The following is a 22,919-nucleotide window of genomic DNA, read 5'->3' as shown; positions in this document are numbered from 1 at the left end:
CTTTCTGAGCATTGATTTCTGTATATTTAATTTTCTGGTGTTCAATGGGCTTGAAAGAAGCATTGATATTTAGTGTAATGCGCCCAGTCAATTTATATAGTTCTCCCAAAAACCATACTAATAGGAAAAGCTGTGGTGGAAAATCCATTTTACTAGATTATTGTTTCTGTGTTCAGTGATAGAATGCTTTTGTTTGGCAGAAAAACCTCTTGGAGGACCTAAGGTATAAGCCATAGTAAATCATATAAAGTTCTTGCTAATTTTTTCTCAATAAAAACTGTTTAGTTCTAGTTTATTCTTTGGACTTCCAAGAAGCTGTTTTAGTCTATATACCTAAATTACCCTGTTACTAAAATTAGAAGATGTTTAAGCTGCACTTCATTGATAAGCAGCAGGCTCAGCTAGGTGGAGAGAAATTACTAGTGCTTCATATTATAGACTGATTTTTCTGGTTTATTTTCAACACTTCAGTAGTTAAAGTGGTAAAATCTCCTTTTTCATAAAACAGGTAGCCTCTGAACTTTTAGTTCCAGTAGATACTTTTTATATTTTTTTATCACAGAGTAAAGCTGTCCTGTCAGTTACAAAATCCAGCACATATCAAGTCCTGGCACTACTTTAGGTATTCTTTCTGCTGTGTTTATGCCTGTAGCTAATGTTTCACTATGTTTTGGATTATATTTTTTCACTTATTAGGTGATTTAGTCTTTATTGTGTCAAATCAACGATTAATTTTTTTTTCTTTTTTTTTTCAGGTCATTGGAATTTTGGATGTGTTCACACCTGATGTGACATTGGAGAAGTTTAATGATTTGTAAGTTCCAAGTTGTTTGTTTTTTGGAGCCAAGCATTGTTGCTTGTGCAGGAGGAAAGGTTGTTGCTTTTTAAGTAGAGAATTTCAAAATTGTTGCTTCATGGACTTTTTTTTTCTGAGTTTCATCTTAATCTAACTCTTACGTGCAACTTTGGTGGGCTGGAGTTTTCAGATTGTCATTAGAACCAGTTTCCTATCTTACAAGGTGTGTACTTCTTTCAGCCCTTAGTAAATGGCAGTTTAGTGAATTTCCTAATCCACCTTACAAATATTGATTTCTTACCCTAAGGCCCAGGTTGCTCAAATGGTAGGACAATTCTTAACCCAGTCAGGTAGACTGAAAGTTACCCCTGCTGCATGGCATATTTCAGTGGGATCCATCCAAATTCAAGGATCGGTTAAAAAGTGCTGGTGCTGCTAATTTTTTAGTGTTTATCTGCACTGTGGTCTGTTGTGCCCTTTGACTGTTTTCCCAGTCAGTGGTCCAAACAGCCCCTAAAACAGATTGTTTTCTACCACATTTCCCTGACCTTTTGGTGGCATCTCAGATACAAGATGTTTAACGTGTCTGCTGTTCTGTTTATTTACTGCTACAATTCTGGTGAATTAGAGTTGCAAGAGAAACAGTGCTTAGAAATCCTTTTGGGTTAATGTAGTTTTCTTGTGTTAGTAGAACTGTTCTGGATTTCATCTAGCGTATCTATGTTTCCTAACCAACCTTGTGTATTCATATGTTAACAAAGAAAACTGTCTGACAGAAAAATGTAGAAAATGAAATACAGAAAACATGGAGCATGTGTTCATGTTGATTGTTGAGCCAAAAGGAATGTTGTCCATATTGTGTATTGTGTTAGCATTTTATACAACATATGTAATAGATTGCACATGTATGTGATGAGCATTGAAGAAGCACTGTGTTTTAAATGAGACCCTAAAATCATCCTCCAGATTTTGCTAGTTCAGTGAGGTGGTGATGACTGTGAGATACATCACCTTGCATGAATGTCTTAGTTTTCTATGTAGCTGTCTTTGAAATATAATGAGGCTTTTGATTAGTTTCTTTCTAAGCTAGTTCTGATAACTAGCAAATTTCCATAGTCAGTGACAAAACTGGGCAATACCTCTTCAAGACAATCAGATAAAAACTGATAGGCTTGGAGGGCAGGAGGATGATGAAGGAATTGTTTGGTAAATGGAATGATCTATATTTTAATATTGTAATTGAACTATAACATACAGTTATGTTTAAATTTACATTTGTTTGGTTTTCTTTCCTATTTTTTTGTTTTGTTTTGTTTTAAGCTACCTTGTCATGCCATTTATGGGAACAGACTTGAGTAAGATAATGAAGCATGAGAAATTAACCGAAGATCGAATCCAGTTCCTGGTATATCAGATGTTGAAAGGCTTAAAGGTTTGCTAGTTCTGCTACTATTTTGATTTCACAGTCTTCTTTCCTAGTAAACTGTTATGGAGAACTACAAGTACTTATAATTTAACAGCAAGATAAAATAGTAGAGTAGAGTAGAGCAGAGCAGAGCAGAGCAGAGTATGGTAAAAAAATATATTAAATCTAAACCATTATATTAATTTATTATATAAAGTATATTTTTACAGCTAAAAAATCCTGGATCTCTCAGGTTCTCATCTTACATTAGATGCTCCAGTCCCATAGCCATCATCATTAGCTTCAGTGGCTTTGCTTCAGTGTCTGTCTTTAACTGGGAAGCCCATAGCTGAGCACAGCAGGTGTGTCTCACCAGAGCTGAGAAAAGGGGAAGGATCATCTCTTTCAAGTTGCTGGCAATCCTCTGCCTAATGCGTGAGGCTTTTGGTTGTCTTTGGTGTAAGGGCACAGGTCCTTTTCTGCCAAGCTGGTCAATCTCCAGCCTTGTCTGGCGCATGGTTTTATTCCCTCCCAGGGTTTTGTTGAACTTTGGTGGATTCCTGTCAGTCCTTAGCCTGTGGAAGTCTCACTAAATGGCAGCACAATCATCTGGTGTGTCAACATTATTGTCAGCTCTGCATCATTTCCTGAGTTGCTGAGGGAGCCCTTTGTCCCATCATCCAGGTCAGTAATGAAAACGTTAAACAGAACTGGCTTCAGTACTAACCCTAAGGGGGACACTAGTGGTGATGGGCCTCCAGCTGGACTTCCTGCCACTGATCACAACTGTTTGATCCAGGCAGTTCAGTCACTGTCCATTAATCTAACTCTTACTTCCACTGTCTCTTAGGGTGTTATGAGAGTTTCAAAAGCCTTGCTAGAATCAGGGTAAACAACACTAATCCTGCTGTCTTATCATAGAAAGCTAACAGGCTATCAGGTGTGATTTTCTTCTGTAAATCCATGTTGACTACTGCCAATCAGTTCTTTGTCCTTCTAGTTTTTGGAAGTGGTTTCCAGAATTACTTGCTTATCACATTCCCACAGAGTGAGGTGCGGCTGACTGGCCTTCCTTGATCCTCTTCTTCAATACCCTGTTGAAGACATGAGCAGTATTTCCTTTCTTGCAATCATAAGGAACATCTCCTTATCACCATGACCTTTCACATACTATTAAGTGGCCTCATGATGACACTGGCCAACTTCCCTTAGAATTCATCAGTGCATCCCATCTGGGTGTTTGTTTAAATGTTAAATTTGTGCTTGTTCAGATGTTCCCTATCTGATCCTCCTCCACTGAAGATGAAGTCTTCCTTGCTTCAGACTTTTGTAGCAGTTTCAGGGACCTGTGGTATGGCAAATATTACCAGTAAAGATGGATGAAAAGAAGGCATTGAGCACCTTGGCTTTTTCATGCCCCTGGTCCAGTTTCCTGTGTTTTCCCTAGTTTTGTTTTTGCTCCCAGTTTGCAGGTAGAAGCCCTTCATGTTGACCTTTGTATCTCTTAACCACATTCAGGACTAGAGGGGTTTTGCCTTTCCAAATTCCATCTCTGCACACTTGGGCAGTATTTCCACATTCCTGCAGGGTGACTTTACTCTGCTTCCATCTCATGTATGCTTTTTTATGGTTTGGTTTCCCTGAGAGTTCTTGCCTCCTGTCACCTTTGCTTGATCTTGACTTCTAGTGTCTGTTTCTATTGTGTGCTGATGTTTTACACTGTGAAATTAGGAAAAGATTCATAAAAGACTGTAATGGACCATGCAGATTTGTCTGGTTTTGAACTGTAGGAAAGCTTCATTTTGTAGCTCTTCCAGTAAGTCTTGGGAAGAATAATGATTTCAATATATCACTTAAATAAAAAGTATAACCAAATGCCATGTGTAAGTCAGTTGTTGGTCACGTTCATGATTTGCTTTTTCTTTTCAGATGGTAAGCCTGACTGTTAATCCTCCATTCTTTCTCAGAAATAATGTTTACATTCATCTCTGTTTTATGTCTTAGATATTGTACTTATGTGGACGGCAGAGCTTACAGCTATAGCAAAACATCATAATCTTGAATTTTACTGACTCTCACAAGCATGATTCTAAATATATTAGCTGTCATATATCTTGTATGTTTTTCTTCCTCATCTTTTGCTAAATACTGTTTATTATTGCTACTCCTTTTTTCTGCTGTTTGACTTTTAAAAATTGGACTGTGTATATTGAAGTTCATGGTCTTACAACACAAAAAGAAGATATTCCTTAAGCTCCCTGTTTTTATCTATAACCTGTATTAATGTGATATAAAAATGATTCTTGGTCTAGATTAGTACTACAGTTCTTAAATTACTGTGTTTACCTTTCAGGTATACACATCTGTTGATCATAAAAAGGCTACTAATTCCTTACTACTTATTTTCTTTTGGTGACACAATTCCAAGAGAAGAAAAACCTTGATCAAGGTCTGCAGGCTTTATCCAGGCTCTCCTGCAGTGATGGCTGTTCAATTCTCTTTGCTGCTCTGGAGACCCATGGTGTAAGGAGGCTATGGAATGGCACTGTCTTAAATTGAATGTCATTCCTTGGCTGCTGCTGGCACTGTACAGTTTTGGTTTTATGGTCCTGTAAACACACAATGTATGGGCAGAATTTCCTCTGTGCTTGTACAGATAAGTGAAGTCAGTGTAGAGATGTGCTTGTGCAGTGGAAATACAGACCTGATTTTGATACAGGAATATCTGGCACGTCCATCAGGATGTGGATTCATCCAGATCTATATTTGCATTGCCAAACTCTATTAAAAACTAATTAAATAGCAGGATAGCATGCTGTGCCTGGACAAGAACATCAGGAAGAGCATACCCACAATTCTGTTGTCTCTCAGCACTTAACGGAAACAGAAGGGCACGTAAATTGTTTTACTCCCATCACAAAACATAATAATTATACTTTCTTGTTGAGTCCTGCATTATTGATTTCTCTTTGACCCTACCCTGGATTTTGTGATCCTATTTTAGTAGATTTTTGCTCACATAACTTTTTACATATGCTAAGTAACTATCCTTTGTGTTCTACAGTTGACATTTAAGTGCTAGAATTCCCAGATTACAAATGCAGGAACTAAAGTCAGGTAAACTAAAGCTGGATTTGGGGAAATTGGTTTTATTTAAACTGGAGGAAATTCACCTCTAATCTGGACTTTGAATGTGGAGTTACGATTTCAGTTTTGTAATTAGTTCCCTCGTCACAAAGCCATGTCCTAATAAGTGTTGTCTCAAGGACCCTGTAAGTGGAGTGGTCTGTTTAAGTTGCAGGTAACTGTGTGGGAAGCAGATTTCCAGGAGAGGCATGCTGTTCACCAGGGATGAAAAACATCATTTGTGCTAACTTCACAGGCAAGCAGTATATGAACTGTAAATAATTATCTTAGGTTGAGTGTAGTGGAAAGGATGAATAATTAATTCCAATGAAATGGCTTAGAAGCATATTTTGGTCCTAGTGACATACACTGTATGACAGAGGCCAGCAGAGCAGAACTTGTGGCCCCAAGGGTTGGCACTGTAGTCTGTTGGATCAGTAAATGTGGAAGACAAATGGAGCAACTGTGTGTGGTTGACATACATGGGAAGAAAATAGAGCAGGAATATGAGGATATATTGTGGCAAGGTTTGTTTGTTTGTTAGTGAAGGCTGTAGGGTTGGCTTCTGTGAGAAGACACCAGGAACTGCCTCCATGTTGTGCAAAGTTTCAGCCAGCACCAAGGCAGACGTGCTGCTGCCTAAAGCTGAGCCCATCAGCAATATTCATGGCATGTCTGTGGTAATAGATTTAAGGAGGGGTAAAAAAATGCTGTGCAGCAGCTGTGAGAGGGGAGTGAGAAAATACGAAGCAGCCCTGCCGGCACGAGGGTCAGTGAGGATAGAGGGGGAGAAGATGCTGCAGGTGCTGGAATGGAGATTTCCCTGCAGGCTGTGAAGACCATGGTGGCACAGGTTCCTCCTCTGCAACCTGTGGAGGACCATGACAGAGCAGTTATCCACACAGCAGCCATGGAGAACCCCATGCTGGGGCCCAGGGATGTGGCCTAAATGAAGCTGCAGCCCACAGAGAGCCCGTGCTGGAGCAGCTCCTGGCAGGTTTTGGGGCAAGACCTGTGGCCCATGGGGGACCCACACTGAAACAGTCCACTCCTGAAGGACTGCATCCTGTGGAAAGAACACATGCTGAAAGGGTTCATGAAGGACTGACTCCTGTGGGAGGGACATAAAAATAAAAGCAGTTACATGGCAACCAGCAGGCATGCTGAGATACTAACTGTGATAGATCTTCCATAAGAAGTGGTTTACCTGAGCAGTTTCTTACCCTATGTTTGAGCACAACTGTACTTATCTCAAAATTACTAGCAAGAAATAAAATATTATTCAGCTACTAGACTGTTTTGTTATTTCTTATTACACAGCAAACTCTGGAGAACAGTCTTTGTATCTGTTCATTACATTTTGGATTCTCATTGAACCATTTCAGCCAGAAGTACACACCTAGCTGGAAATATTTTTAAGAAATAGGAACGGTCCAGTGTTTGAGGCACATTCTTGTAGCCCTGTCTGTGCTAGGAAATGTGTTAAGCTGAAAGCAGTGTTGCTGGCCTGCCAACAGAAAAGAAAATGAGTCAGTAATTAGTTTATTCTTTTACAGATATCAATAAATTAGCTGTTTAAGAATGAGTTAGCCAAGTTTTGCATGAAAATCTTGTACTTTTTAAGGTTTACTGTGTGTGGGTTAAAGGCAGCCCATCTGTGTTTATTTGGATTGCTTTTTTAGCAGGGCATGGGGAACAAACATACACTTAGCTAATGCACTCAGTAGAGGCATTATAAGGGAAAAAATGCTTGCAACACCTGGGAAGGATGAGTATGCCACTGTAGATCTTTGTGGTAAAACTCACTCAGCTTCTCAAGGTTAGCCTCTCATTTGTATGATGGCTTTGTTTTTCACCTTTTAACTTGGATAGAGTCTATTCTGAGGGGGGCAGTTTGGTGTTAAAGACGTAACCTGCAATATGTATTTCTCCTTTGTAAAGTATATAAGAACTGTATGGTATCTGTATTTATTGTCTGGTCAAAGGCAAGAAGGCTGTTCATCATTTTTGTCACATTGCATGTTCTACTGTAACAACCTGTTTACATGTGACAGTTAAATGTGTAGGAAAAACTCTGTATGACTGATGTACTGTGAAGGCAAAAGGGAGATTTTTGGTAAGCCCCCCATCTGTTTCCTTGCAGGCTTCATTTCTCCATTTTATCTGTAGGCTGGTTCTGGATTGGTTGTATACAAAAAGCTCAATAGCCTTGATTTAAAAAAACCTGTATAAATTGAGGTCAAGACTGAGTTCATTAAAATTTGTATCAATTCTTCAGCCTTTGCTCTGCAAGTCTGTACAGTTCTTTTTTGTCAGTTCTTATCATTTTACTGTCTTTTTTCTACAGAGAATGAAATATTAATTTTCTTTCTTTGGTGAGCCTTGTAATTTATCAGAATTCAATGTGATGGGGCACCACTTAAAAACAATCACGTGCCTCTTCTTTGTCTGTCTCCTAGTCGGGCTGTAGTCTGGCATTAAATTTTACTTCAGCATGAACTTGCATCTTGGAAGGGCTTCCATAATTTCTTTTTTGTTGTTGTTTGACAGAAAAGCTGTGTATTGTCAAAAAGTACAGAAGGCAAGCTAAACATAAATGTCTGTATATGTAGGTGGAAAGAGACTGGAGCTGTCAGTCTTGGGTCCTTGTTCTGCAGGAATGCCAGCTGGGCTCCCGTTCATAGAGGTCTGGGCGAGGTGGCTGTCAGTCCTCTCTCTTTATTCAGAGTGCTTGAGAAGGGACAGACAGCACTTGGGCCATACAAACACCTGTTCAAGCTTCTTTTGCCATACTTAGGGTAAGATGTACCTACTCTAGTTCTCTGCTTTTCTCATCTGGATTTATGCTGGATTTTTTCTGCTTCTCTGCTTTCCCTTCCACCTCTGACTCATTTCCTCTTCAGTTTTTACTTCCCTGGCAAGATGCTTTTCATTTTCATTTTGCATGTTGCCTAGAACACATTCTCCTGAGTCTTGGCTAATCCCCTTTTGATTAGCTTTTTATATTGTGTAGAGATTACATTTAAAGAAAAGAATGCTTAAATTTTAGATGATTGTTGGATGACTTCCTAGCACAATCTGAAGCTTGCATTCCAGGATTTTTGTGAGCTACCAAAAATTGTCTTTAGGATAATGCACAGAGCTCCTGTGCTCCAAGGCACTTCACTTGTCTTAACTGGGTTCTTGAATCAAATATGGTTCGGGTGAAGTGGTAAAAACATTGTGAAGGCTATGTCTACTCTGTTCTGAATCGTTTTGCCATGTTAAGAATGAAAAATCTCTCAATAATTTAATGAGTAGAACCAGTAAGAATGGGATCCCGTTTCAGAAGGCTATTGAACAGAAATGGAAAACCTTCTGAATGAAGACTGGCATAGTTCCAGTGTTGCTGTGTGCCAGGGGACTATGAAATGCAGTTAAAAAAATACTGCTATTGTTAAAGAAACAGTGTAGCACAGCACCAGTATTTCAGATTACAGAAAGGTTGATGTGTGCATTGCCATCAGGAATAACTGGTATTTCATGTATTCTCAGTAGTGTTGCGCTAAGTGTTCAGAAAACATAGGAGCTTTCCCCAAAGTGTTAACGTGATCTTGGTGCTGTGAACACTCATAAAACCTTCAGTGGAGTGAGAATGCCAGCAAGACCATACTCTACCCCCAAACAGGTGAGATTTACTTTAACTGAAGTTGTGAAGGGTGCAGACCTTTTAATACCTGTTTGTACATTCCACATTCCTAGGTGCCAGATGACTGGGTCTGCCAGCTATTTCTTTACTGTGAACAGTGTTAGCAGCAAAAACCCGCTATAGAATATTTTAAGCATCTGTTCTGGAAAATCAAGAGGCTTCAGTTAGAACATACTGCAATAATTTAGAATGCAAGTAGACGTTGTGGTATCCTTGATCAAGATAGCTATGACAGAGGACATCTTTTTTCTGAATTTATTGGGAGTTAAGCTATTTACAGTTACATTTCTGGTTTGGGTTTATTTTGGAATTTTTTAGGTGCATATGGTCCCCATGTACAATTGACAAAATGCCTTCTCCTCCTCCTGTCCCAATTCACTTCATGCACATCCATGACAGATCAAGTATTTTGTAGTTTTTTGTTTGCTGTAGGGGTTTTACAGCCAATGTTCTGTGAAGCAGCCGTGTGCCCTCAGTGTCCTGTGTCAGCCCCAGGAAATCCTGTGCGGGGCTTTGGCATTTCCTACGGGTGATGATAAACCTTGCCCAATCTGCAAGTAACCTGCAACAGGAACTGCCCTACTGCAGATGCCAAGACAGGCCTAGGCTCTGGCACAGCAGCCAGTAGCGTGACCGTGCAGCAGCAGGGCCCTACCATGCCCTGGTGTGGATTGCTGAAGTTCTGGGCACAGGGTTAAAGGAAGTGAGGGCTTTTTCCCCCTTCCCTCTTTTCAGAACTTATGAGACCACATCTGGTGTGGCCAGTCAGGTGTAAGATAGGACTAACTGTCAGAGATTTTTTCAGTCACTGCTTTAAAAATTTGGATCTTAAATGCAGATCTTGTGCTGCTTAGGTTGTATGGGTTTTAAGTTCAGAAATTTAAGTCTGAAAGGCACATTGGTTCTGTCAGAAGAAGCTGGTTTTTGTTCTGTAGCTTTGCTTTCTTTGTCTCAGTATTTCTCATCAGTTGGATTATGAGGACCCCTTTGCAGAGGGACTCTTGCATTTGTGAGGTTAATTGCCTACCTGAGGGCTGCTGGAGAAGATGGTCATTGCTGTGGCTGATTTGCAATTATCCTGCAAAGTTCCTTATTTCTGTATCTGTGATGTTATGCTGACTATTCCTGGTTGGTCTTCTCTGGCTCTGCCAGCTAGTTCCCAGTGACTCTGTTGCCACTTGTCCCATTCTTCAGGGTGGAATAAAAGGAAAATTCTTCAGGTGAAGCTGGAGGATTTGCATCTTACTCATCTTTTCTCAAGTCTTTTAGTTTAAAAGCTTTTACTGTTCTCTTGTTTCTTAGCATCACTGGTATGGTGTGTTGGGGTCTCAGATCAGTTCCCCGCACCTGAAGGGACTAGCACATCCCACGCTGCTCCTGGAAACCGTGTCCTCAGTTCAGAAAAACTTCCTGCTTTTCGTTCCTTGCAAGAGATGCATATATCTGAACTAGTTACTAGAAGTTCCCTTTATTGACTGTGATGAAAATAGTCTCTTCTTGGGTATCATTCAGCTGGTGAAAGAAACTGCATACCTCAGTGAGGAGCATTTGGTGACAGTCATGGGTTCAAACATTTGTATTTTATCAGTTGTCATCCCAAAAGAACTAGTCCTGGGTGTTCAGTTTGTTGGTTTGGCTTTTGTGAGCCCTTAAATAGGTCACAGAATGGGTGATGAAAATATTCAAGTAAAGAGAATGTCTTTGATTTTGACCTTTCCATTTTCCATTGAGGAAATACTGAAGCATGTAGCAAGAATTCCCAGATAAGACCTTGACTGGCCTTCATCCCAGTCTTAATGTTCTCTTAAAAGCCAGTGCTGCTGGAGCATATGAATCTAAACTATGATGGCACACCAGAGACACCTATTGCAGGAGAACATTTCTGATATATAAAATAGCCTCTTTCCTTCCGAGATATATATATATATTTATCTCGATTGTAGTACTCAAACTGATTTAGTGATTTCTCATAATTAGGGGAGGGAAAGGACAAAATGCTAGTGTAATTATCTGAACATTAAAACCATAGCTAAACTGATCTTCTGTGCAATAAATAAACATTTTCTAATTTCAGTTTAGTTTAGCACCATGAAAAAGTACTTTCTCTCCTACCCCAGGCAACTTTTAAACTCAGGACCTCAACTAAAAAAATACTTTCTCTTTTTACAGTATATTCACTCATCAGGCATAATTCACAGGGTAAGTGGAAAAAAAGAAAGATGTTTCTACTTTGATAACGTGGGTGGTGTTTGTGTTTAAGCATTCTTATAAATATGCCTGGAATTCTGTTTATAGGTTTTCTCAGTTTGTTGGTGCCTTTAATTTCTTCAGTGGGAGCAAAAGGTGGCGTGGCTGTCTCAGTGTAAGCTGGGCACTCAGGTTACACTGAATACTGCTTAGACTGGGGGTTCCTAGATTACTTTGTGAAGTTGAGTTGTAAGTCTCCACAAGAGCAAATAGTGTCTAAAGTGAGATGGATAAGAGCTTTTTCTGTTTGTGGTTTTTGTTTTGTTTTGTTTTGGAGGTTTTTTTTAATGAAGATTAAACTTTTTTAAATAATGGTTAGGTTTTCTTTAAACCTTATATTAGTGTTCAAAGTTTTGGGGAACTGTAGAAACTGAAAAAAGTCCAGAATTATAGAGACTTAAGAACCTCATTTTTTTTTCTGAGACAAAGTATGCATTTGTGTCTTTTTGATTCCCTTGTCTGTATAAAGTCCACTTAAAATCACTTCTGCGCTGTGAAGAAGGAGTTCTGAATGATGCCTTCATGGTACCAAGCAGCATATCTTCCCCCAAAACTGCATTAGAACAGTAGAAATTTTCCATTTTTAATAAAGTATTAGGAGCACCATAGAAAATGCATGTTTATAGTAGCTTTAAGCTGGACTTTGAAACTACACAAACTGACAAAATAATGTTAGATATTTATATTTTTATTTTTGCAACTGCTGGGACCATGGTCTAAACTTACATTGCTTAGTTTTCTTCTAAGGTCTCTCCAGACCCTTGAGCTTCTTGGTTTCATTATGGTTTGTTGCACCAAATTGTTTCTCTCCAAGGCCCCTGTGATGTTAAAAGATCTTTGTACAAAACAGGTGGATCCCTGTTAAAAAGTTCAGAGAGAAGATACTTCTAAAGACCTTGTGCTAAAGTGTATCAAAACAAAGGTTTGGAAAAGCTGAAGGAAAACATATTTCCAATTATGTGTGCCTGAGTCACTGATGTTGCAATATCATCTTAGTCCTTGCCAGTTCTCTTCCCTTTGCTAAACTTTACAACTGTGAAAGATCAGTGGAAGTCTCTAAGGTGGCTTAAGAGACTTAAGGAAATACTTTTTTCATGGTGCAGTTGTATTGACTTTCTTAGGAAATTGATTTTTTTCCACAGAAGAGAGCATAGGGTTTTATGTAAAATCTTTTTGATTCCTTCAGTACTCCTTTTAAGTCTGTCAGGGTAAGGAGCCTTTATAATGTGTATTTTGATATGCAGTGTCTGCAGTCCAGAACTATATATGTGAATTGTTAACCTTGTGGTGTTAGTATTGAATGCAACATACTTATGTCCAAACCCCTCTCATAGAAAAATTAGTGAATTTCTTTCACGGGCAAGTATTTTCCTGACTTCTAGTAGAAAAAAAAATTTTCTTGTGGGGAAAACATACTGGAAAAAAGCCAAACATATGCAAGTTTGCATTCTTGGTTGTGTTATTTGTTATGACATCATTTTACCTGTTGCTGTTCAAAATAGTTACATAAAAACTATAAAATGAGAAAGAAAGAAGGAAAGACAGCAGAAAAGAATACTTTATTGTCTTGCAGTAAAATAAAAAAAAAGTCATTCATCTAAAATCTGGTTGCAGGATCTAAAGCCTGGAAACTTGGCAGTAAATGAAGACTGTGAATTGAAGGTAAGGTATGTTTATTTGAAAAAACAGTCATATGTGTTAGAAGACAGAAGACAACAAGTACAGCAGCTGTGGACATGCTGGCCGGTTTCAGTGTTGGGCCAGGCTTTTTGCTCTTGAATCACAATTGGCCTGTACATCCTCACAAAACAAACAAACAAACAAACAAACAAAAAACTACAGGGAATTTGAATGGGGATTTCTGAGTTACGATGAGTAAGGACACATCAGATCTTACAGCCAAGGTTTCATCCCTAAAAGAGACGTAAGAGTTTATGGGAGTGATTCGGTTATATGAGAATCTCAGATTTGAATAAATAGAAAAAGTCTATTTCTACAAGCTGGGAGATACAGAAGATCAAAGTTTGTGAAGGACACCCCTAACTGAATGAAAGAAAAGGTGATGCAAAGCATAACAAAGGTGTTTTTTAACATGCAGCATGCAAACTATGTACTTGCATGTAGCCATTGTAATACAAATTCTGGTCTTTGGAGACTGACCTGAATGTTCCAGGATCCTGTGATTTTAGAGTTTTCCTATCTAACACAAAAAGCCATTGACTTTTCCTGGCTTGTAGGTGGACAAATGGTGAGTGGACCCCAAGGTGATGGGAAAAGAGAATCTAGAAAAAACAGTTTCATATGGTTGTCTTCCCCCACACCCCAAGCTGTACAATTATATTTTAAGATGCAGGCCAGATGTCTCCTGAGCTGTATCTTATTAATACTTATTTAGTACATTTTTTTCTGCACACTCTCAAATTGAGTTTATGCAGGCACAGGATGACATTGCCAGGGATAGTGCAGCCATTTCCCCCCATGTCTGTGCACTCAGCAGCTTCCCCTGCATCAGCTCCTGTGATGATGAGACTGTAAGCAAGTTGGAACAATTCCTTGAATGGGTAATTAATTAGCTATCAGTTTTTTCACAATGTGCTTTCTGATGCTCATTTTCCCCTCATCTGATGCTCTCAACTCATACACAGGTATCAGAAAATTGACAGTGAAGGGTGTATGAGGGGAAATCACTGCCCTTTCTGTAGTCTCAAAGTTACAAGTTATTTTTGATAGTTACTGAAGCAGTTTAGGAAAATAAAGTTTGCTGAGTCAAAGGATAACAGTTGTTGAGGAGCTGAGGGAAATTGAGTCATTCTTTCATAATTCACAAATTATGAAAAGGATTTTCATGTGCTCTGAAAATTGCTGTGGAAGTTCCAGCTGAAAAATTGAAGATTAAAGTGTGGGAATAAAAGTTTTATGTGAAGATAGTTGTTGAAATGATACCATATTAATATTAAGTACAAATAGGATACACTTGTTTCTGAGCTTAATGAGATGTAAATGAAAATAAATCACGAGGTTAAAGCATAACGCACAAAAATTCTTGCTGTCGTTTTCTACTTCTACAAATCTACAAACCAAATTATATTTTAGCTGTTTCCAACTCTACATGTCACAACCCTTGACAGATAGATAAAATGCCTAAAAGACTGTGACAGAATAGACTGTACCACATCTGGCTTTGACCTGTTATATATATTTTTTTTCTTCTTTTTCCACCCTCCCTGTTGTCTTACTGTGAAAATACGATATGTGCTGAATATTTACCAAAAAAGCTATATATAAAGGTGTATTTTGCCACTACAAAAAGTCTGAGTCTAGTAAATCTTCAGTACCCAAAGAATCAGCCACAATCAAGTGCATTTAATTAGTATGAATTAAAAATATCTCCCTTTGCATTCTGTTCCTGTTTTTAAATTGATTGATAATCAGCAGTTATGGGGAAAACATGGAGGTTTTATCTCCAGTATGGCAATAAAGATAAGCCATAACATTTTGTAGTCTTGATTTGTGAATGAAAATACATATCTCCTTTTTGCTAAGTTCCAGGGAATGATGAAACTACCCTGAGGTATTTTAGGATGCTTAATTGCAGAGAACATTACAAAAACATGAGTTTTGGTATACGAATGCTCAGGTGTCCCGATTAAAACCTCTGCCCCATCAATAAACACGTGCGGCCCGATTCACATGGCAAACTCTGGCTGTTCATGCAAAGCTTCATATAAATCATGGTCTGTGTGTGACCATGATTTATTTATCTTCAATAGAACTTTACTTACCCACTTATCCTGTTTCTTGTTAGAAGCATGAACTTTCCAATAAATACAAATAGATTGTTATCCCAGGAGTGGGATTTTCTTGCTGTTTGCTGCATCTGTTGATGGTCCATACATGTGGGCGTTCTTAAGGCAAATTTTATAGAAGTTGACAAAAGATCATAACATTCATTATTAATCTCAGTGCTGTACACACTGCTATATCTAGAGAGAAGTATCTGAGAATCTTCAAAATACACTGAATTGTGCATAGCACTTCAAAAAAATTGCATGGATCTTGCATTTCTTACAAAAGGTTTGTCTGTAGTTGATGCTGGAGATTGGAGAAGACTTGGTGGGACTATTATGGTAATTCCCTACTCTTGTTGCCAATTTTCAGTGTGACCTAGAGGAAGTCTTCCCTTGTATGAGTTACTCATAAAGTAAAAATAACAATACCTTCTTACTTCAGAATATTCTTGGCATACGCTCTTGAATAATTGTGCCACCTGGGATATGAGAGCAATGGACAGTCTAAAATGGGTGCTATTCTTTTAGCTGTAACTTGATACAATGGTGATTCAGTGGTCACGGATTTTTTTGCATTAAATGTGTCCAGTATCTTTTTAATTACCAAGTGAATAATTCATTATTCACCAATTACTGGTCTTACAGCTTTTGGTGGTGCCACAGAAGTATTTAACTTGAAAGAAGTTATTCCAATCTCTGTGCTACCTCTGTCTTGATTTTTAAAATGAGAAAGACACTTCAATGAGAAAAAAGATACAAAAATAAACTAATCTCTGCAGATTGCTCCAGGTTTTTTTTTCCTTACAGTTGTAAAGAACTGAATGAACTAGATAACGAGCTATCTGATCTGAATGTGCTTTGTGCTTTCACTGACAGATCCTGGATTTTGGATTGGCAAGGCATACAGACAGTGAGATGACTGGCTATGTGGTTACAAGGTGGTACAGAGCCCCAGAGGTCATACTTAACTGGATGCATTATACTCAGACAGGTCAGTGTGTCTTCAGAAGTATCTTAACAGAGCTAAAGCATTCACTGAATCAGGTGATATAAAACAAGACTTCGTTTCTGAAATGAATAAGAAATTGGAGGTGGAAATGGCAATATAATTACGCAACATTTCCTTGTAGATAAATTGCAGGTAATCATGTGGTGGTGAGTTTCGGGATTTTTTATATATGTTTTCTGAGAGTAACAGAAAGTACTAAGGTGATTAGAACATTAAAAAATTATACAGACATGACAGTCTGGTCTCTGTTCTTGTGTTTCTGTAAAGGTGTGCTGATTTTAATTTGAACAGAGGAAAATGGCAAATGGAGGGAATTCAAATAACATTAAGATAACTATGGAAGTTTTTGAAAGCATTGAAAATTTACTCCCTATGTGCCTGCTACCGAGAAACTCATTCTGCATATTATGAGATTATCTCTAGTTTGCTCATTAAAAACTCTGGTAGTTTTACCTGTGCTGTTCATCATACTTGGCAAGGCACACATTTGTTTTATAACAGGCTATAAAGGTAATTTTTGTACTTATTTAAAATGTGTTTTAAATTAAATTTTATGCAAATTAAACAGACAAGTTAATGAGCCTCTTGGTCTTTTTTTCAGTTGACATCTGGTCTGTGGGCTGTATAATGGCTGAGATGATAACAGGGAGACCACTGTTCAAGGGAAATGATCGTATCCTTCAGTGAATTTATGATACTGATGTAAGAAAATTGAGAGGTTATGTGATACAGTAAGTGTGTTCAAAAAACAATGAGTATAAATTGAAAGCTTGCAGCTTTCTCATTAAATTATTATTTCATATCTGTACCACTTTTGCACACCTGCCAATTAAAATTTGCATTGCCGGTTTTTTTCAGTAGAGGTGATCTTCGAATCACAAATCATCAAGTAAAAAGCTCTGTGATAATAGAAAAGCCATATTTCTTTTTCTTCTAGTGCGTGCAATGCATGTGTTGATTGTTTAGATACACTAATACTTTTGGACTGATTTTTTGTCCAAACAATACAGAACTGGCCTGATAATATTAGAAAATTTTGCAGATGATTCAAATTTGTGTTCCCAAATTATAGGATATTTTCTTTGCCTTTTCTAAGAAAAATGGAGAACTTTCATCTTTTATAAAACTTCTGTTCAGTCATTGAATTAAGATTTTTACATTATTCTCCAACAGCAAAGAAATGCATTAGTTTTGCAGGATGCTTAGTTTCCTAATAGTGAAAGAATTTGTTCCTTATTTCTGGTATTCAGATTTGGACCAACTCACGGAAATAATGAAAATAACAGGTACACCAACTCAAGATTTTGTTCAAAAATTGCACAGTCAAGATGTGAGTATTCTGATTTGTCAATTGGTTTTCCATGTCTTAATTTTCCTTTAAGCCATGCTCAGTTCTTAGACAGTCTGAGATAATGTGTATTGACTACTGATATGGCCCCTGATGGTCCTTCTCTGCCTTGACATGCTTTGTGCACCCACAATAGCTACTGGAGATGGGGGGTGTGGAATGACAGAAAATTATCAAAACATTATTTAAATATTTCAGAATTCCAATGTGTACCATATAAACAGGTGAGCTGATATATGGCAACTTTTATTGTAAAGGTACTGAAAGCATGAAGATATTCAGAAAATGCTGTTGTTTGCAAATGTCTCTTTCCTGTCCTTATGTTAATGTCCTTCTAGAATCCTGAGGCCCTTACTATAAAAAATGTAAATTTATTCATTAGACTAACTGTACAATTTAAATAGAAAGGAATTACTGTATAAAGTTTACTTCTAGAGATTGCTAGAAACTCGCTATGATGTTCTTTCAAGTAATTCATACATATTTATTTGAATAAATATATTAAATATGGAGCACTAATAATTAAAGCTTTGCATTATAATTTCTAAATCGTGGTTTTAAAGCTTGATTTAAAAAAGATTTTGTTCAGGAAGAAGGTGAATACCATCAGAAAAAATGCATTGGTACAATGTGCTGTCAGAATATTGTTGAGAAAGATCTTAAGCATATGGTTAATGTTGTCGCATTACAAAGGTGGCAAGGATCTAACTTAATATCCATGTTTCTTTTAAGGCAAAAAACTATATTAAAAGCCTCCCAAAAGTCCAGAAGAAAGATTTTGCATCCATCTTGAAGTATGCGAATCCTTTGGGTAAGGCTGTTTGTGTGGGTGTATGCAGCTTGTTTTTGTGTTTGCATTGGAAGCAGCTGCAATATCAGTCATATGACAGGTGATGTGATGGTTCTTGGGTTTTTCTGTCTCTTGCTTTCCATAATTCATTATTTTGATTGTAGTGGCTGAACTTTGCTGAGTTTAAACCCTGCCAGCAATCAGTTGTTTCTTAGAAGCTTAAAAAAAAATTAGTATATCGTGTTTTGGGTTTCAATCTAGCCCCTGCTTATTGGTTTTACTTGAGCAGTTTTCTCAAGAGCCCTAGCAGATCAAGTATATCTAATAAAATTTTCTCTGTACTGTATTTAAACTGTAATTCTGAAAGCCCAATCTGATCTGCAGTTGAAATACAAGAAAATGGAAAGCTGAGATTTTAGTAATGGAATTAATACATCCTGAGAAACATCTGTGCATTCCTGAGAAATACTGGCTTGGATTCCATAGATATTAACAGCCAGAAGAGCATACCAAGTGTGCATAACTGTGACATGACCTGAGGCAGCCAGAGCTCTGAAAATATTCTCCCTAGGCATTATCAATTCTCCAATGACCTAAACACTAACAAAGCCAGTTTTATTAGAATATTGATTAGGATAATTGAATTTTCTCCGTTTAGGAAGTTAAAATTTTAGGTTCAGATACAGTACAAATAAATCTGATTAATAAAAAGCTCTTACCTTTACTGTATGGTTAGCTGTTGGGTAGCTACAGCAAGCTACACATTTACATTTAGTTTTTAGGATGTCTCTTCTTATTTCTGTGGCCATCTGGCTGCTTCTGGTCTGGAATAGGAATTTAAAAAGAATGTACAACATGGCAAGCAGGAGTTGAAGCATCCTGTCCTACACTTCTGCCTCTACTTCCTTTCAGCTGCTCCAAATCCAAGAACATCCTTTCAGCACAGAAAAACAGAAAATAAATCATTCATCATACCTGTTTACACTAGTCCACTTCGACAGCAATGGACCAAATCCAAAATCCACAGCAGGGGAACACACAAAATTTTAATGGGTTGTTTTGGCTGAAGTCAAAATCACATAGCAGATAAAGTTAGCTCTGAGATTCTAAGCATGGTCAGCTGACCTGACTTAATGAACTTCAAAGTGTACTTGGTTTGAATTTGGTGGCACAGAGCGTAGTTCTCGTTCGCTGTTCACCTGTTTATTCAGCTGCTGTCAGGGGGTGATGTACCTTAGAACCATGAGTGGCAGTGATTAAAGCCACCTGAGAAAGCCCCAGGCACAGTGGTCCTGGAGCCAGAAGCTGAGAAGTCATTAGCTGTTTTCTGTATTGCATACAGAAGCAAGGGAGCACCTCTGCATTGCATCAGGCTTTGTACACATCCCAGCTTGCTTGCAACAGTCATGCAAAGAGGTCTCAATAGATGCCCAGTGATTCTGTTCTATTGCTCCATGTATTTATTTGAAATACCTCCAGGGCAGTATTACTGTGTACAAGTGGAATCAGGGGTGTGATTTGAATATACTGTTGGTTTTCTGTGCAATAGCTGTAAACCTTTTGGAGAAGATGCTGGTGCTGGATGCAGAGAAGCGCGTCACAGCAGCTGAGGCTTTGATGCATCCTTACTTTGAACCAATTCACGATCCTGAGGAAGAAATTGAAGCCGAGAAATACGATGACACGTTTGATAACATGGATCTTCCACTAGATGAGTGGAAGCGTGAGTTTAATTTTGTGATATTTTCAAAAATAACCATATTGAAAGGCCATGTAGAAAAAAAAATGTTCCCCCTTACAAATTAACTTCTGCTTTTGATCAGAGTAAATAGACAGCATTAAGAGAAATGCTACTGAAAAGCCAGTGTTTCTCTTAGCAAGTTCTTGTGGAAGGATCTCAAAAAGTTTCTTCTCTGCTTCCTAACAGAGACTGTCCTCCATTTCCCTAATGTTTCTGTCCTCCCATCTTCTGCAACATAGAAAAGAAACCATTTCTGTAACTTGTCTTTCAGTGAATAGGGCAGATGAAGAGATTGTTTGACTGTTGCCTCTACAGGACTGCCGTGGTTGCTGGCCTTAAAGTTAGATTCTCTGAGGAAGAAAAAACATATCTGTGTCAGCAGAGATTTAAGTCTAATGTTGTTTTCATCTAAGGTTAGAGGTTTGTAGTTTGGCTTTTAAGTGAGGACCTGACTTTTAAATCTAATGTGCTCAGCAGCTCTTGTTGAGGATATTGCCCACTATACTCAAAAGTCAGTGCTCTCATTCCTTTGACAGCGCGTGTACCATTTCAGTTTTGGGCTACTTTTTCAAATCTGAAATGGTGAAAAAGTGATCCTTGATTCCCTTACTTTTTGTGCTCTTCCTCTCTTTTTGCCTGAAGAGGTCTCTCTTCCCGAGCTAGATCAGAGCCCAACCATGCTGGGGTTGCACCTTGCTCATTCATGTTTGTGCAGCTCCTTTTCTGATTAGACCACAGCAATGCCATGTGTATTTTGTTGTTTTGCAGGCATTACATATAAGGAGATATTGAACTTCAAGCCACCACAGACATCGGACTCAAAGGAGACAGCAGTGTAATTGTATGGCTCAGTATTTTCAGAACTCTGAGGAAGGCAGAAAAGTTGTAAATGTTTGTGACATTTCAGGTGTATAAAACTTTCTATAAATAAGCTCTATGTAATCTGTTTCATCTGCACTGTAAGAAGGAGCAATGTCTTTTATGGAAGTTGGTGCCTTTGGGAGTAGCATTTCAAAAATATCCAGAAACTTATTTCTGCCTACAGCTTCTTCCTTCTGCATGAAAGGACTCAGACTGCAATAACCTGGTGCCATCCTCAAAAGAGCAGGAGCAAATCTTCAACTCAGAGATCAGAAGAGTACAAGTTACCACCCAGGCAAGCTGAGAACACAGTATGTCTGATGTGCTGTGACTGCTCTTCAAGACCACTGAACTGTCATGAATGCTAGAAGTATTCATGTGACTTCCTCTGGAATATTTCACTTTGCTGAGATGCCTGGGAAGGCCAATCATCTTCTGTTACCTCAGGGACTGCAGTGGGTAGCAGAGACAGCCCAAATGAGTGCCTGCGTCCCCTGTCCTGTGTGAGAGGAAGAGAACCTCAGAAGTGCTGATGTCCTAGATTTTTTTCAAAGTAACCAGCATAGCAGGACAAGATTTCATAAACTTGCTAGATGAACAGTCACTGGATATATAATCACTGTATAATATTTTTCTCTAAATACAGTGCATTTTCTTTCTATATTAGACGAGGGATCAAGGATTTCCAGGGAGGAATTCTTCAGATTTTCTAAAATTTTGTAAGCTCTCTAACATCTTAGTATTAAAATTATCTCAGACAATCAGCAGTGCTGATTTTAAAAATAAAGCTGCATGTGGGTTACTTTATAGAAAATGAAATGAGGACCAAAATGATACACTGCAGCTCTTTGTCAGGAATACCTGCAGCAAGCTGGTTTTTTTTCACAGTGTACAAAGCTGTTACCAGGTGAAGAATAATAATTATTCCCTTTTTTACCCTTTTGAACTCATCTTACTCGGAAAAACCTTCAGACCTTTTGTTGAGAGGTACCTTAGCAGAAGGAGTCAGCTTCCTGATGGGATAGATTGGTTAGATGCTTCCTGAGTTTCTCTTACTGTCCTGTTACTGTATTTTCCTAGGTGCTTTGTTCATAAGGATCTCTGAGAAGTGTGAAAAACAACTGGCAAACCTTTGTGAGGAATTTCTGTGTGAAATTGCTTTTCTTTCTTAAAGGTAGTATCTTCACAATTGACTGTTTGGATGTGGAATGTTATTCCCAATGTAATACACTCTGGTGTGTTACTACTGAATGAAATAAATGTGAAAGAAGACATTTGATCTGAGCAGGTAGTAACTGGTAAAAAAGAAAACATTATATGGTTTTTTTTTTGCTTTAATATCCAATATAAACCATAAGTTTAATAAAGGCACAGTTATTCTGTATCTTTCAATGAATGTTTGAGTTAAACACCTGTAAATATTAGCATTTGTTTAAAAATTGTTTGTGATGAGAGTTGATTAGCTGGGGTGGACACCTAGAGAGACTAAATAGTAACAGAAACATTAAATTAATGTATTTGACAAGTCATTAAAAACTACTGTTTCAGGAATGCATGAAAAAAGGCAGAGAATGTAAACTGAATCAAAGTATTTTTCCAAACTACAGGTTCCTCACAGAAGAAGGCATACTTAAGAGCCATACCCCATTTTGCACTATGGACTTTCTGCTTGGTCTACACTTCTGTGTTAAATAGAAGTTTTATCTTTTACGGAATAGATGTTTTCTCTTAGGACTATGTTCTGTGGTCTTCTTAAAAGTCATGGGAGAAAAGTGCCTATTGGAATTAATGGTGTTGGTAGACCGAGTCAATGAAAAATGAAAAATGTCACTTACTTGAAAGTGCTGCCTCTATATTTTAAATGGATTTCAACATCCTGAGTTCTAGCAAATGCCTGAAGTCTGGAGATAATGCAGATGGCTCAAATGTTAGTCAGACTAGGAGGGAGAATTTTTTAATTGAAAAACTGCTTTGGATTTTCTTCCTAAAGGCCAGTGCTGCAGTGGGCATTTCCACAAAGTCAAGCCTTAAAATCCTTCATTGGCTGAGGTGAACTTTTCCCTCTCTTAATTTTAACTTAGCATTGGACCAGCAGCCAACACACATGAGAAAGACATAAG

General features: G+C 38.0%; 1 protein-coding gene across 1 annotated transcript in view; it reads left to right on the top strand.

The window, feature by feature from the left end:
* The window catches only part of MAPK12 (mitogen-activated protein kinase 12), a 33,579-nt gene extending 11,396 nt beyond the window's left edge, over window positions 1–22,183 (top strand). Inside the window, exons 3-12 of the mRNA XM_066182970.1 lie at window positions 756–814; window positions 2,117–2,228; window positions 11,185–11,214; window positions 12,877–12,924; window positions 15,927–16,041; window positions 16,661–16,732; window positions 17,310–17,389; window positions 18,140–18,218; window positions 19,747–19,920; window positions 20,707–22,183. Coding sequence (XP_066039067.1) covers window positions 756–814; window positions 2,117–2,228; window positions 11,185–11,214; window positions 12,877–12,924; window positions 15,927–16,041; window positions 16,661–16,732; window positions 17,310–17,389; window positions 18,140–18,218; window positions 19,747–19,920; window positions 20,707–20,777 — 840 coding nt within the window. The 3' untranslated portion in view covers window positions 20,778–22,183. The remainder of the gene's footprint in view (window positions 1–755; window positions 815–2,116; window positions 2,229–11,184; window positions 11,215–12,876; window positions 12,925–15,926; window positions 16,042–16,660; window positions 16,733–17,309; window positions 17,390–18,139; window positions 18,219–19,746; window positions 19,921–20,706) is intronic.
* The last annotated feature ends 736 nt before the right edge of the window (window positions 22,184–22,919 follow it).

Source organism: Chamaea fasciata, unplaced genomic scaffold (assembly GCF_029207755.1).
Source record: "Chamaea fasciata isolate MVZ Bird 193981 ecotype frontalis unplaced genomic scaffold, bChaFas1.0.hap1 SCAF_5, whole genome shotgun sequence".
NCBI lineage: Eukaryota > Metazoa > Chordata > Aves > Passeriformes > Sylviidae > Chamaea > Chamaea fasciata.
The sequence above is the reverse complement of the archived record's forward strand: the minus strand, read 5'-3'. Positions and strand labels throughout refer to the sequence as shown.